The 16,798-nt window shown below is 41.5% G+C and overlaps 1 protein-coding gene across 1 annotated transcript in view; it reads left to right on the top strand.

Annotated features, from left to right (window-relative positions):
- The window catches only part of LOC140734545 (dedicator of cytokinesis protein 11-like), a 290,183-nt gene that overhangs the window by 111,478 nt on the left and 161,907 nt on the right, over positions 1-16,798 (top strand). Inside the window, exons 21-24 of the mRNA XM_073058668.1 lie at positions 1,917-2,038; positions 3,715-3,801; positions 13,891-13,980; positions 16,360-16,475. Coding sequence (XP_072914769.1) covers positions 1,917-2,038; positions 3,715-3,801; positions 13,891-13,980; positions 16,360-16,475 — 415 coding nt within the window. The remainder of the gene's footprint in view (positions 1-1,916; positions 2,039-3,714; positions 3,802-13,890; positions 13,981-16,359; positions 16,476-16,798) is intronic.

Genomic DNA, 16,798 nt, shown 5'->3' with positions numbered 1-16,798 from the left:
GCACTAGCTCACAGTTTGGATTCCAGATCACGTTGCACTCCAGGCCTCTGGCTCTACCATGTTTTCTGATCAGCCTTCAGATTCCTGGCTCATGTTGCAGACGAATCACCATTAGGGTTTTCAAACTAACAGATGCCAGATTAATGCAGTTTGACAGTTATTTGAAGTACTTTGAGTATGTAGCCCAGTGCTCCTATGTTACAACACTGGACTAGAAATGATGGTTGAAGCTCCACTATGGCAAGTTATGGCTCCAAATTCAATAAAATCTGGTAACTTATCAACTGAATTGTAAGAACCCCCACCAACTACCATCAGGAAATAGGATGGGTTAATATCCTCCTTATCCCCACCCTCAACACATCAGGCCTGCCTACATACAATAGCTACACATAGTGGAATTGACCCTTAGTGTCTTATTTTCATTTAAGATATTTATCATCCATTATTGTTTGGTTTCATGCTGGAGAGTAACTGATGTTTTGGAATATTGGTGACTGTTGGAAAACAGGTGGTCCCCGTTTTTCGAACGTTCATTTTACGACAGCTCGCTGTTACGAAAGACCTGCATTAGTACCTGTTTTTGCTAACCAAAGAGGATTTTCGCTTATACAAAAAAAGACACCCACTTTATACGTGTCTTTACCCTGAAAAAGACTACCATGACCGTGAAACCTTGTGCAGGCAGTTGTGTGCGTATGCATGTACGTGCGTAGGCGTGTATGTGCCAATTTTTTTTCTCTCCAACTCAATTTTGGCTCGCTGTCTTCCCAATTTTGATAAGTGAAGCTACACTGTACATTCAATCTTTCTACTTTATATAGCTGTGTCTTTATCATATCATTCCTGTTTTTTCTATATGTTCGAGTTATTTTAGGTTTTATGTGCTATTTGGTATGATTTGGAAGGTTTTTTTTGGGTCTGGGAATGCTCAAAAATTTTTCCCATATAAATTAATGATAATTGCTTCTTCGCTTTACGACATTTCGGCTTACAAACGGTCTCATAAGAACACCCTACCCTCAGATAACGGGGGAGACCTGTAATTGCAAGTAATCCTTTGCTTAGAAGGTTGCTGCTTTCATTCAGGTACAGTTCATGTAAATAAGTCTGATGGAAAGAAGTTGTTGTTTTGAAAGCTTTCAATGACTAATTTCTTTTGGTAATTTTAAATTCACAATGGAAATGCAGAGTTTAAACAAGATATTATTTTGTGCTTTATTTGTTGAGTTCAATAACCACTGCAGTGTGCCCTATTTTTCAGCATATAACATCTCTTTTGTTCTTTTCCACTGTTGTTAACGGAGACCAGTTAAGTGTCAGCAGAAGAATGAGGAGCGGAAGTAGGCCACTCAGTCCCTCAAACTTGTGCAACCCCTCAATATAATCATGGTTGATCTCTTCTAGGCCTCAATTCCTCTTCCTGTGCTAGTTCGACATAACCTTCAATTCCAAAATCTATCAAAAGTTTATCTACCTCCACGTTAAGTACCTCAAATGAGCTCAACTCTGGAACCCTCAAAAATGATCACCTCCTAATCTTGTAGCTGTGTTCTTTCATTCAAGATTCTCCCACAAACGAAAACACCTCTATGTTGATCCAGTCGATTTCTCTTAAGATCGTATATATTTCAATAAGTTCATGCCATGTTCTTCCAAATTCCAAAGAATACAGAACCAACCTGTTGAGCCTCTCTTGATGGAGCTGCTTTATAATTCTTACCCTATTTAGTAGTTTGAACTGAAAAGCACTAGAGATCTTTATAGCTTGATTTATGATGAAAGTATTAAATGCAAAAGGAAGGCACAAATTGGATTTCTCGGCAGTAGGTTTTCTAACACATGCTGTTGGGATGTGGAGCTCAACATCTGAGCCCAATGCTCCGTGTGACTTGTGTGTTTTGTGCCTTGTCCAGTTGGTTACGCTTGGCTGCCGTTACTGAAAGATGGTCGAGTGGTGACATCTGAGCAGCAGCTGCCAGTCGCTGCCAGTCTGCCTTCTGGGTACTTGGGCCTCCATGATCCTGACAACAAGAAGGTGAGCTAATAAATGTTTTCTTTAGAGTGTTGGAGGCTAAGGGATGATCTGATAGAAGTGTATAAAATTATGAGATACGTAGTGAGGGCAGATAGTCATTTCCCACGATAGGAATGTCAAATACCACAGGGTTTAAGTTGAAAGAGGGACATCTTAAAGGGCATGTATGTATGTTCTTTTGCACAGAGTGGTAGACGCCCAGAATGTGCTGCTGGGAGAAGCCAATGATGTTTGAGGCATTCAGACCAACTCATAAGCAGGTAGAGAATGGAGGGATATGGACCATATGCATACAGATAGGATTAATTTAAATTGGCTGACATGGTTGGCACAGACATTGTGAACCAAAGGGTTGTTCTTGTTTTCTGAGCTGTAATAAGGTTGCTTGTCAGCAAGTGGTCATGTTACAAGATCACAAGACAAAGGAGCAGAAGTAGGCCATTCAGCCCATCGAGTCTGCTCCACCATTCCACCATGAGCTAAACTAGTCTCCCGTCTAGTTCCAATTTCCGGCTTTTTTCCCCATATCCCTTGATACCCTGACTAATCAGATACCTGTCAATCTCCTCCTTAAACACCCTCAATGATTGGGCCTCCACAACTGCATGTGGCAACAAATTCCATAAATCCACGACCCTCTGGCTAAAAAAATTTCTCCTCATCTCTGTTTTAAATGGGTACCCTCTAATTCTAAGACTGTGACCTCTTATCCTGGACTCGCCCATCAAGGGAAACAACCTTTCCACATCTACTCTGTCCAACCCTTTCAACATTTGAAATGTTTCTATGAGATCCCCTCTCATTCTTCTATACTCTAAAGAATACAATCCAAGAGCCGATAAATGCTCCTCTTATGTTAGTCCCTGCATTCCAGGAATCATCCTAGTGAATCTTCTCTGAACTCTCTCCAACATCAGCACATCCTTTCTAAGATAGGGGGCCCAAAACTGCACAGAGAATGGGTTCTCCATATTGGAGGTAGATAAAACCAGATGTCATTGGATAAATGATAAAATAATTGGGGATCAGAGAGGATCCTTTTCCACCTAGAGTGTGTTGAATACCTAGCATATACTGCATAAGAGAGTGATGGAAACGGAATTGCCTGCAGCGTTTAAGAATTGCCTTGACAAGCTTTTGAATCACTCAGGCAGGAATGCAGATACACAAGAGACTGCAGATGCTGCAATCTAGAACAACAAACTTCTGGAGAAGCTCAGTGACTTGAGCAGCATCTGCGTGGAGCAAGGAATTGCTAGTAATTCCATCAGTCTTGACCTGAAACAATGACATTTCCTTTCCTACACAAATGCTGTTTGACCTGCTGAGTTCCTCACAGAAGTCCACAAAGCAATAGGTTAATAGCAGAGATCCATGACATTAAAAAGGTTGGGAACCCATGCTCTATCAGATTGTTTGTTGCACTGGGCGTAAGAAGCTATGGGCCAAGTACTGGAAGATGGGATTAATACAGAGAGGTGGCCACTGACAAATGTAGATGCAGTGAACCAACTGGCCTGTGGGCTTGCTGTATGATTCTATAAGAAAATGGCTGTCATACCTGAATAATGTAATGCATGTACTACAGTCTAATCCATTGCACATAAAGCACCTGAAAACATTCCGAATTGCTGCAAAAATGATCACCTTTACTTTTTTTTTTCCTTTCCTGGCAGCACATAGTTCCTGACATTAAGTGGGTGGATGGAGGAAAACCCTTACTGAAAGTTAAAAATCACTTGGTATCCACAATTTACACCGAGGTAATTATCTCAAATGTTAATATACCAATAAGTTTTACAAGTATACATGTGGATCTGAAGTTTCTGGAACAAGATGTGGATTGGGTTTATGCCTAAATACCAGATTCTAATAGATGTGAGAACATTGGAGAAACTGGAGAGGAAGATTACACAAATGACTGGACCTGAGGGAACAGCAAATGTTATGGAAAGCTTCAGGGAGGTGAAAGAATAACAGCAGCAGAGGCTGTAATTTTTAAAACATTGAAGACTAACTGCTGATTTAATTAAGAAAAATTATAATGGGTTTTGATACTTCATGAGAAACTGTTTCCATTAGCAGGAGAGTTGAAAACCAAAGGGCACAGGATTTTTGTAAACAAATGAAAGGGGGAAGTAGGAACATTCTTTAATTCTAATAGTCATTGTATGAGGTGACACGGCTTATCTGATGGAATGTGGAAGCAGATACATTTTGGAAGCAATTGGAAGGATTGCCAGGTGCAACGAATACTTTGGGAGAGCCATTGCAGGTATGAATAACTAATTGGCCATCATCTGTGCTCCATAATTCTGCTTTCTGATAATGGCCAGCTGACATCTACAAATTTTGCCCTGGGATTGTGGTGTCCACATCTGCCTGAAATTTTCCCACTCAGCACAATGGTCCAGGACTCAATGTCCCAGAATATTGAGAAGCCCCAATGATACCAACGCAGTCCAGTTGGGGAGGAGAGAGAAAGTGACCTAAACACTGAATCACGTTACATAGAAGATCTTTTAATAGGCTTAATCAGGAATCTTCTCCTGTGTTTGTGAAATCCAACTTTAAAAACAGTGATCAGGCAGAACAATTGGTGTTGCTGGAGAAGCAGTGCTCGCTTCTGGCCCTTTTAATGAGAACAGACTTGGCTTTTGGAGCTGGTCTATCATCAGTTCCCATTCACAAAATGACCTTATAGGTCCCAAAATATCCCTTGATAACCGAAGGTAATGACTTCGCACAAGCTTACCCTTTGCTAACTTTAATTGTTCAGCAATTCATTTTGCATTTTCATGATCCTACTATTCCATTTAACTCTTGCAGTATCTCCCCTCAGTTACATCCTTTCCAAGGTCAGAAGTGTTATCTATTCATGCATATTTTGACCCTTATGGGCCCTGGTCAAGCTTCCCTGTGTGTGCGATGTAATGTGGAAGGGCATTCTGGGTAATGATTTACAAGTAAAGCAAACAACTACGAACTTGTTCTTCACCTTTCCGTCTCTCGTGTGCTATACATGGTCACTCAGCTTCCCAGTGCCACAAACATAACAATTGGCAGCCAGGTTACAAATCCTCGCGCGATATTTATTGTTTCGTTTCCTTCGGCAAGAGAAGTTCACGTGCAAAGCTGGTGGTGTGCTGCTGTGTAATGTGGGTGAGCGAAAAGAAAATGGGCACAGGAAGCAGGGTGAGTGAAGAATCAGGGGAGAGAATGAAAACAGAATGGTTAAATAAAACAAACGAGAGAGGGAGAGAGAGATTAGATTAGTTAACTTTTCTGGAATGGGATTGTGTTTGAAAATGGCAAGTGTTTGGACATATGAGGCCGTATGACAAACACCAGAGCAATGGAGTTTATATACTGAAAGGTTTGATTATTTTACACTGACAAATCAAATTTCAGATGATTTTCACGTCCTCACATTTTTCTGGCTGATGGGTGCACAAACATTTAATCTATTACTCTCTCCAGTGAAATGGCAATAAGCCATACGAGGACACAGTTAAAGTCTTAAGGGACAGCTATTCACCAAAGCCCTTGATTATTGCTGAGAGGTTTGGATTTCATAAAAGGATTCAAGAGGAAGATGGGTCTGTTGCCGTGCTGAAGCAATTGCCTGAACGCTGTGATTTTGGTCAGTCACTCAATGACATGTGATAGACTCGTATGTGGTCTGCGCAGTGAGACAATTCAGAAATGTTTGCTTACAGAAGACAGACTAACATTACAGAAGGCATTAAGATTAGTCACCTATGTAGGTGGTAGCTAAAGCAGCACAGCTGTCAAGTGCATCTTCCCAAGTTCATAAAGTTTCTACTGACTTCAAGGCTAAGATAGCTATTGGTCATCAAAGTTGCCGTTGTAGTAAAACTGGGCATTGAGCAAAAGAATGCTGGTATGAGGATTTAGATTGCCAAAGCTGTGGCAAGGAGGGACATATTGAACACTCTTGTTAAAGTAAAAAGACATGGTCAACCAAAACATTGCAATAAAGAGAAATAAGTTTTGGAAAAACAAAAAGAAACATGTGAAGAAGACAGAGCATACTGAGGATGGACTGAGTGACTCTCACTCTGTGGTTGAAGGAGCTTTGCATGCTTTATCTGCTTTAGGACAGAAAGACAGCTACTGGGTGACCCTGCGGTTGGATGTGGCCATAGTGAGGATGCAGGTGGACACAGGTGCTGCAGTAGCACTAACATCAGAGACAGTTTACAAGGAGAAATTGCAGCATTTCACCATTGAAGGGGCAAAGTTGACTTTAAAGACTTAGACTGGTGAGGTTGTTCCAGTGAGCGGAGTAGTACAGGTTACAGTGGAGATTAATGAACAGAGAAAGAAACTTCTACTTTAAAGGTAGTTATCCAGTGCTTCTGGGCTATGCATGGTTGGAGCATCTTAAACTCAACTATCATGAAGTGCACTTGATTGGTGGGAGCACTGCTCTACAAAAGGTATTGAAACATGCAAAAGTATTCAACAGAGTACTGTGGAGTATGAAAGGAATCACTATTAAGCCCATCACAACACCTAAATGCCTGAAGGCCCCTGAGATTAGTCATCTATAGGCAGCTGAAGCAGCATGGCTGTTAAGTTCATCTTCACAGTTCATAAGTTTCAACTGACTTTAAGGATAAGATCCCTATTGGCCATCAGTGGTGCTGTTGTTGCAAAACTGGGCATACATACACCCTCATATCAAAGGTAGAGACTGAATTTGAATTCAGTCCAGAGTAAAGTATTGGAACCAGTGTGTGTAAGTCGATGGGCAAATTCAGTGGTTCCTGTCCTAAAAAGGAATGGGTCTTCAAAGCTTTGTAGAGACTTCAAGGTAACCATTGACCTGGTTCTTACAGCTGAACAATTCTTTCTTCCCCTCACTGATAACCTTTTTGCAGGGTTGGCCAGAGGATGGACATTTAGCAAATCATTGTGAACAGCTTTATCAGAGTCTAAAGTCATCATTGCTCATACAGTTGGCCTGTGATGCATCACCTTATGATATGGGGCCAGTTATCTCACACATCATGCCATCAGGTGACGAGCATCCAATCACTTTTGCATCAAGGAGATTAAGCAAGGCAGAAAGCCACTATGCCCAGATTGATTGGGAAGTACTCAATTGTCTTTGGACTTGAGAAATTCCACCAATTCTTCTTTGGTCAATGATATACACTACCTATAGATCATTGCACCTTGATGTCAATTTTTGGTCCACATGCAGGTATTCCTTCCCTGTCTGCGAGTCGAATGTAAGGTTGGGCTCTGTTACCATCTGCACATCAGTACTAACAATTCGAATGCTGATGGACTATCTAGACTTCCCTTCGTTGTTACAGCTCCAGAGCCATCTTGGAAAGAGATCTGTTATTTCAAGGAAGTGCCTATAGCTCCAGTAACTGTGGCACAATTCTGGTAGCATGTGTGTACTGATCCTAAAGTGGTGACATAGTAACTCACGAATGGAAAGGAGAGCTAGCCATAGAATTGAACCCTCATTGGGCTCGATGGAAGGAGCTCACAGCCCACGCAGGATGTTTACTATGGGGCTACCGCGTTGTCATTCCTCCACTATTCAGAAAGCAGGTGCCTGATGAGCTCCATGCAGGAAACTGTGGCGTGGTGTGCACAAAGGAAATTGCACACAGCTGCTTCTGGTGGCCAGGATTGTATGTAACCATTGAAGAGAAGGCCAAAGTCTGCACACATTGTCAGTGAATGAAAAATGCTCCTCAACTTGTTCCTTAGCAACCGTGGGAATGGCCTGAAGAACCACGGCAGAGGATTCACATAGATTTTGCAGGACTTGTATGTAGAAGGTTATATGTTCTGAGTCGTAGTGGATGTACACTGCAAATGACCCAAGGTTCCCATCATGAGGAGGACTGCATCTTTAGCCTTCGGGCTTCCTGAACAGCTTGACAATGACCCACAACTCCTTTCTGAAGAGTTTGAGGCATTTATGGAAGCAAGCGGTATTCAGCACATCAAGTCAGCACCGTATCATTCAACCACAATGGCCTTGCTGAAAGATTCATACCATGAAACAAACCTTCAAGTGGGAAGTCGATCCCTTATCTGGTGTCTTAGAACTTCCTTGCTGACAAGCCCCAACACACCTTGTGCCACCACCACAATGGCTCCACGCACTGCTCTGATCAAAAGACATCTTCACACCAACCATGACCTGCTTAGACCCCCAAACACAAAACAGATTGTGCTAAGTGAACAGAAACCCCAACAGAGAGATGTGCCAAAGCACAATCCAGAAGTTTCACAGCTGGAGAGTGAGTAGTTGCCTGGAAGTGCATCTCTGGTACAAAGTGGATACCTGTGAATGTGGTGGCACAAACTGGTTCTGTGTCGTTCTGAGTGGAAATTGGTGATCTCAGCATCTGGAGAAGGCAGTCTGATCAGATGTTGCCCACTTCTGAGGCTACTGAAAACCAACTCCAACTGACTTATCCAGATCCAGTTATAGAAATGGGACAGAGTTCCACGATGACTGCAGAACCTCTGCTAAGATCAAATGACACAGCCAGTGCTCCCCTATCACCTGTGCTTTCTGAGGTGCCCCCTACTGACAATGCAGTACCGAAGTCAAAATCTATGCATGCACCACCAAGAGTTAAAATGACTTTAGCATCATCCCTACATTGCCGGCAGCCTTCAGACAGATTGAATCTCTAGTTTAATGACTAACCCTCAGCACATGGGGCAGAATAATCCCCAGGGTAATGTCTGGGAATACAAACAGTCTACCCACTTTCCTTAGTTTAGAAAAAAAATTGTTTTTTTTATTGTTGGTTGAATTTGACAATTACTCTATTGAATGTTAATAGTTCAGCAGCTGGTCTGTGTATGGGAAAGGGGGAGGGATATGTTATGTATTCATGTGTATTTTGACCCTTGTGCGTTGCTGTCAAGCTTCCCTGTGTGTTATGTACTGAAAGTAATGCGAGAGGGCATTCTGGGTAGATGACTTACAACCAAAATAAACAGTTCCTCATCACTCTGTCTCTCGTGTGTTATTCACGGCCACCCGGCTTCCCAGTACCACAAGCATAACAAGAAGCCCACCGCTCTCTAGCCTTCATAAGGTGTGAAGATGCATGTTGTGGCCTTCCACACTCATCATAGGCATTGAATGACTTCCTGTGTATCACCAATTAGAACAAGATGTGATCTGGCCAGAACGGCATCATTTGAGCACTGCCTGCTGCTGTGGTTTGCTTGATCCCGCCTCCCATGTCACCATTTCTGGGGAAGAACCAAAGCTGCCTAGTTTCCCTCTGCAGTAAACCATCCAGGGCACATTTTCTACTTCATAGCCAGGGGAATAGAGCAGAAGGAAGTGACAGTAGGGTTGCACAGAACAGCTGATTGTTTCTTTAGTTTGCACCTTGACCTGAGGTCACACTATCTGTCAGACGTACGTCTGCACCGGAGGTTCAGCTGTCTGTCAAACATGTACATCTGCACCGGAGATCACACTGTCTGTCAGATAGATATATCTTGACCTGAAATCACACTGTCTGTCAGACATACAAGTGCCTATAAAAAGTATTCCCTCCCCCCATGGAAGTTTTCTTGTTTTATTGTTTTACGACATTGAATCGCAGTGGATTTAATTCAGCTTTTTTGGTGCAGATTTGCATAAAAAGACACTTTCATGTCAAAGTGAAAACAGATCTCCACAAAGTGATCTAAGTTAATTACAATTATTAAACACAAAATAATTCATTGCATAGCTATTCACCCACTACAAGTCAGTATTTAGTAGATACACCTTTAGCAGCATTTACAGACTTGAGTCTGTGTGGATAGGTCTCTATCAGCTTTACACATCCGGACACTGCAATTTTACCACATTTTTCTTTACAAAACTGCTCAAGCTCTGTCAGACTGCATGGGGATCATGAGTGAACAGCCCTTTTCAAATCTGGCCAGAAATTCTCAATTGGATTAAGGTCTAGACTCTGACTTGGCCACTCCAGGAGAATAACTTTGTTGTTTTTAAACCATTCCTGTGTAGTTGTGGCTTTATGTTTGGGGTCATTGTCTTGCTGGAAAACAAATCTTCTCCCAAGTCATAGTTCTCTTGCAGAATGCATCAGAATTTCCTTCAGGATTTCACTGTATTTTGCTGCATTCATTTTACTCTCTACCTTCACAACCTTCCAGGGCCTGCTGCAGTGAAGCATCCCCACAGCATGATACAGCCAGCACCATGCTTCATGGGATTGTGTGTTTATGAAGATGTGCAATGTGTGACTTGTGCTAAACATAACATTTAGTCTGATGGCCAAAAAGCTCAATTTTGGTTTCATCAGACCATAGAACCTTCTTCCAGCTGTCTTCAGAGTTTCCCACATGGCTTCTGGAAAACTCCAGGCAAGATTTCATTAGAGTTTTTTCAACAGTGGCTTTCTCTTTGCCACTCTCCCAAAAAGCTGTGATTGGTGAAGCACCCGGGCAACAGTTGTTGTATGTGCAGTCTCTCCCCTCTCAGCCATTGAAGATTGTAACTCCTCCAAAATTGTTATAGGGCTCTTGGTGGCCTCACTCACTAGTCCCCTCCTTGCACGGTTGGACCTTCCAGATACAGGTGTAGATTGCACCAGTGATTATTTGGTGTGTTATATTAAAGGGGGGTGAATAGTTAAGCAATCACTTATTTTGTGTTTTATATTTGTAATTAATTTAGATCACTTTGTAGAGATCTGTTTCCACTTTGACACAAGTCTTCTGTTGATTAGCGTCAAAAAAGCCAAACTAAATCCACTGTGATTCAGTGTTGTAGAACAATAAAACATGAGAACTCCCAAGGGGAATAATTACTTTTTTATAGGCACTGTACAGAAGCATGCAAAAATTTGGGCATCCCAGTCAAAATTTCTGTTACTGTGAATAAGTGAGTAGAAGATGAACTGATCTCCAAAAGTCAAAAAGTTAAAAGATAAAATATTCTTTTCAACACTTTAAGCAAGATTAGTGTATTATTTTTGTTTTGTGCAATTTTGGAGTGAAAAAAAGGAAAGGAAAACCATGCAAAAGTTTGGGCACCCCAAGAGATTTGAACTCTCAGATAATTTTTACCAAGGTCTCAGACCTTAATTATCTTGTTAGGGCTATGGCTTGTTCACAGTCATCATTAGGAAAGGCCAGGTGATGCAAATTTCAAAGTTTTATAAATACCCTGACTCCTCAAGCTTTGTCCCAACAATCAGTAGCCAGGGGCTCCTCTAAGCAGCTGCCTAGCACTCTGAAAATTAAAATAAATGATGCCCACAAAGCAGGAGAAGGCTATAAGAAGATACCAAAGTGTTTTCAGGTAGCTGTTTCCTCACTTCGTAATGTAATTAAGAAATGGCAGTTAATAGGAATGGTGGAGGTCAGGTTGAGGTCTGCAAGACCAAGAAAACTTTCTGAGAGAACTGCTCGTAGGATTGCTAGAAAGGCAACTCAAAACCCCTGTTTGACTGCTAAAGATCTTCAGGAAGATTTAGCAGACTCTGCAGTGGTGTTGCACTGTCCTACTGTGGAATGAAACCTGCACAAATGTGACCTTCATGGAAGAGTCATCAGAAGAATACCTTTCCTGCTTCCTCACCACAAAATTCAGCATCAGAAGTTTGTAAAGGAACATCTAAACAAGCCTGATGCATTTTGGGAACAAGTCCTGTGGACTGATGAAGTTAAAATCAAACTTTTTGGCCGCAATGAGCAAACGTATCTTTGGAGTAAAAAGGGTGCAGAATTTCATGAAAAGAACACCTTTCCAATTGTTAAGCATGGGGGTGGATCGATCATACTTTGGGCTTGTGTTGCTGCCTTTGGTAAGGGGAACATTTCACTGGTAGAGGGAAGAATGAATTCAATTAAATACCAGCAAATTCTGGAAGCAAACATCACACCATCTGTAAAAAAGCTGTAGATGAAAAAAGGACTGCTTCTACAACAGGATAATGATCCTAAACACACCTCAAAATGCACAATGGACTACCTCAAGAGGTGCAAGCTGAAGGTTTTGCCATGGCCCTCACAGTCCCCCAACAAAAACATCATAGAAAGTCTGTAGATAGAGCTCAAAAGAGCAGTGCATGCAAGACAGCCCAAGAATCTCACAAAACTAGAAACCTTTTGTAAGGAAGAATTGGCAAAAATCCCCCAAACAAGAATTGAAAGACTCTTAACTGGCTACAAAAAGTGTTTACAATCTGGTATACTTGCCAAAGGGGGTGTTACTAAGTACTGACCATGCAGGGTGCCCAAACTTTTGTTTCAGGCTCTTTTCCTTTTTTGTCATTTTGAAACTGTAAAAGATAGAAATAAAAAAAGTAATCTTGCTTAAAATATTAAAGAAATGTGTCATCTTTAACTTTATGCCTTTTGGAAATCAAGTCATCTTTTACTCACTTAGCTATTCACAGTAACAGAAATTTTGACCAGGGGTGTTGAAACTTTTGCATGCCACCGTACATCTGCACCTGACGTCACACTGTCTGTCAGACATGTACATCCCACCTGCTTCGGCTAATTCCATTGAACAGTAGTGCTATTTATTTTTAAGTCTTGCATATACATGTGCACATTCCAGTCTGATCAGAGAGGGGCTAAGCTATAGATGGCAGATGTCTAAATTCATATTAAGATTTATTGCTCACATATACACCTAAACATATAGTGAAATGTGTTGTTTGTGTTCGCACCAGCACAGCCAAGGATGTGCTGAAGGCAGCCTTAAGTGTTGCCATTCATTTCGGCTTCAACACCTTATGCCTTCAATGTTCCACAGAACAACACAAGCAGCAACAACAGCAAGTGAGACCCTTTTTCCACACCTCCCACCCAATCAGCCTCTCTCAAACCCCAGGACAGGCTGCCTGAGGTTCTCCTGTTCTTGCCTCCCCCCCCCCCCAGTTTCTCAGACTCGCTGATATCAGGCCACCGACTTCAGACTTCACGTCAGGATGCCGATCAGGATGTGATTCAGATGGTATGGAGTGAGGGGCAAGCAGTGAACTGCACAGCCAAGGCAGACAACATTAAGGATGAAGTAAAAGTTGACTCCTTAGCCGTGGTTGATAGAAACAGATCTCCCACAGATCTGTGAGTGCGACCACTGTTATTAATAATATGTTCAGGAACCAGGAATGCATTAAGTTTGCTGGTGGCACCAAATTGAGAGTGTCTCTTCAAATGGCAGCAATTTGAAACCTGCTGGTAGAATAGGCATATGACTAACAAAAAAAAACAATCTCATCGGAAAATTAAGTCACACATGATGAAGAAAATGAGGGTGAAGGAGCAATGGACTTTTAAGTGTGAAGATACAAATCCAATGAATGACCGGTGAAACAAGTTGATAGGAAACCAAACACTGGGGTTTACTTCCCGAGGAATAAAGTTAAGAGGTTGGTGGCTAGCCTGTATGGAATCTGGTTGGATTGCAACTGGAGTATAATTCAGAGATTTGGTTGCTGTGTTTTCGAAGGAAAAGAGAGAGTGGATCAGGTGTGTGTGAAAAGAAAAGATTAGAAAGTAGAACTACAAGTAAATGTCTTTGTTGAGATGGAATATGCCCAAATGTTTAAGGCTGGCGAAAGCACTATATATTGCATTCTAAATTTTTGCTTTATACTGTTTTTATGTACGTGTGTGGAGTGATCTGAATGGGATGCAAGCAAAGGCTTCTTTCTGACTATTACTAGTACCTGTGACAATAGTAAACCAATTAGCAAGCACAATAAATTAGAAACAATGGCAAAGAGTTAGTATGTGAATTTTGTGTTACTCTAGCAGAAACCTCTTCTAATATGTGATCTCTGCTTTGTCCACAGGACCAGTATTTGCACAATTTCTTCCACCACTGTCAGATGAACCAATCAGCAACACAGGAAATCACTGGCGATCTTGTGAAGCACTTGAAGGTAACTGATAGCATTCAGTTTGACTAGTATGCAAGATATTTACAAAACACTGTTAGGTCACAGTTGGAGTATTATGTGCAATGTTTGTAGTCACACATGAGGAATGATGTGGTAGAGATTTTTCAGCCGTCCTTCTCCCCTCCCCCATCTTGCTCTGCCCCTCTCCCTCCACCCCCTCTCTCCCTCCCCCCTCTCCCTCCACCCCCCCTCCCTCCACCACCCCCTCTCCCTCCACACCCTCTCTCCCTCCACACCCTCTCTCCCTCCACCACCCCCTCTCCCTCCACACCCTCTCTCCCACCCTCACCCCCTATCCCACCCTCTCACCCCCTCTCCCTCCTCTCCCCCCCCCCCCACCTCATACACATTTAGATTTCCGTTTATCCTCCCCCTTTTTTAACAAAACCACTCATGTCTAGCCTGCCTTTACTGGGAATGAAAGCACAGCTGGCAACATCCACAAACCTCTGCTTCCCACTCCAAGTAATGTCGTGTACTTCTTGCAATGTCTTCACTAGAGCCACACAGGGTTCTCCAGCTGTGGTTCAACTTCAACAGTTCTGAAATGACTCTGACCTTTGCATTCAGTGTCTTATTCTAGAGGGAAGTCCCCTGCATCTTTTTAACCATCTTATCTACCAGATTGCTACCAGCAGTGGTTTTTGTAGATGCACTCAGTATCTCCCATGGTGTCAATAGGAGACCTCAGCACTTTGTTAATTTAATCCTCATCTAACCTGACCCTCTCCAGATGCAGAACTTCACCCTTCTCCAAAACACATTTCATTTCTGCTCTGTTTTTCTTCAGTCTGTATAATCTTTCCTGACATTGAACCATGTGGCCAAACCATTGGCATGAGGCCTAATACTGCTGAGCTCTCTGCTGGCCATTGCCCTATGACCCTTTGCTTTTTATCCCTGAACTAATTTTGCTTGAAGTTCAATGCTTTGCTGTAAAGTCCACTGGCTGTTCCTAATTAAGTTTGCCTGTGAAACTTAACCAACAAATTGATAAATTCTGCATAGACCTCATCAGATAAATTGCTCTCATCAAAGCTCCGTGCTTCCTCTTGGGGAAAGCTAATTGTAGTCAATTATAATCTTGTTGCAACAGTTCTTCGATTGTTCAGAGCTTACTAAACAATGTTACACACTGTCCCTTAACATAGTCTCCAGTAACACATCGATGGCTATGTTTGTCTGACTGCCCTGTCAGTCTGTGTCCTGCTACCTTTTCCAACTGAGATGGCCTCCCATGTCACGCTTATAATGATAGACAATTTTTAAAAAATTGACAGGCTCAATTAATTCCTCACTTATAGGTTAGTATATCTTTGGGCTCTGTATCTAATGAGCTATCACTTTCAAAGATTTGAAGTTTCTTAATATTTTCACTCATGATTTTCATCACATCTAATATTTTAGTCTTTTAACTACAGTATAAACTACAGTAGTTCATGAAAACAGATACAAAACATTAAAGTCAACATCATTCCTATGCCTTCTATTACCACACTTCTCTTATGTTTGGATCTTTAGAAGTTTATTTTTTGTATATCCTTTTATATTTTATTAGGTATGTTTATGTTTTCTTTGATTTTAGTCTCATTTTTCCCAGACACTCCCTTTGCCTTATGAATTTTATTTTTAATTTCACCTCTGAACTACTTATAATCCTTTTGGCATTTCCTAGCACTCAGCATCTGACAATAGTCTCCCTTATAAAATTATCCCACTTTATACAAACCTCGGTGTTTTGGTTAGAGTTTGAGGGAAGTTTGTTTTAGAGTGTAGGCTATGAGGGAAGTTTTGATGAATGGAATCTGAGGGGATTTTTGGAAGGGTTGGGGTTTGAAAAGGTGGTTTGTAGCTGGATGGAAATTTGGGAAGAGTGGGGTTTTCTAGTTTTCTTTTGTCTGCCACTTTTCTGAAACTGGTCTCCTTTAGGTAATTTCTGGTTCTAAGTGGTCTTTCAACCTGGTGGAATTGTGCTGGGTTCACTTAAGAGTGTTTCACCGTAGTCTTTATCAAGATTGAGGGAAATGCCATGGAATGCTTCAATATGTAGTGTACACGTTCCCTGGAATCTGTAGGTGTTTAGGCTATTTATAGAGGTACTGATATAGAAACTTGTAGAATTTGTATCAATCATTATATTCATGTTTTTGCATATTACAACTTCTGTTTGTAAATGAGTTGTATTTAATATTTTAAAAAACAATTAGAAATAATCATCAAAGTGTACAAAAGAAGTATGGTGTTTTGTCCTTTGAATCTGTTCTGCTATTCTTTGAGATAATCACTGTTCCACCTGCATTAAAATGTATGGTTAAGTGCCACACACTTCCAAAGAATAAACATCAATCTGTTTCCTTCCAGTGTTTGCATGTAATGGATGTCAGTGTGATGATCAACTTCCTACCAACAATCTTAAACCAGCTGCTGCAGATCCTCACCAGGACCAGCCAGAGCGATGTGGCAGTGAATTCTGTCAGGTACAGTATATATACAGTGTGTGTGTGTGTGTGTGTGTGTGTGTGTGTGTGTGTGTGTGTGTGTGTGTGTGTGTGTGTGTGTGTGTGTGTGTGTGTGTGTGTGTGTGTGTGTGTGTGTGTGTGTATATAGTTTTAAATATTCAGCCTCTCTTCCACCTCATCTTCTATTCCTCAACCCCTACTTCAAACAAAAATAAATTGTTAGTGGTGCATGCATTTCTGAGTGCCTCTACACGTGTGTTTGAGTGAGTGTGTGTTTGTGTTAATGAGTGTGTATGGGTGTGTGAGGGTGAGTATGTACGTATTGGTGTGTGAGAGTCGGT

This window comes from Hemitrygon akajei, chromosome 10, assembly GCF_048418815.1.
Source record: "Hemitrygon akajei chromosome 10, sHemAka1.3, whole genome shotgun sequence".
In the NCBI taxonomy this organism is placed as follows: domain Eukaryota; kingdom Metazoa; phylum Chordata; class Chondrichthyes; order Myliobatiformes; family Dasyatidae; genus Hemitrygon; species Hemitrygon akajei.
This window is presented reverse-complemented; position numbering and strand designations above follow the sequence as displayed.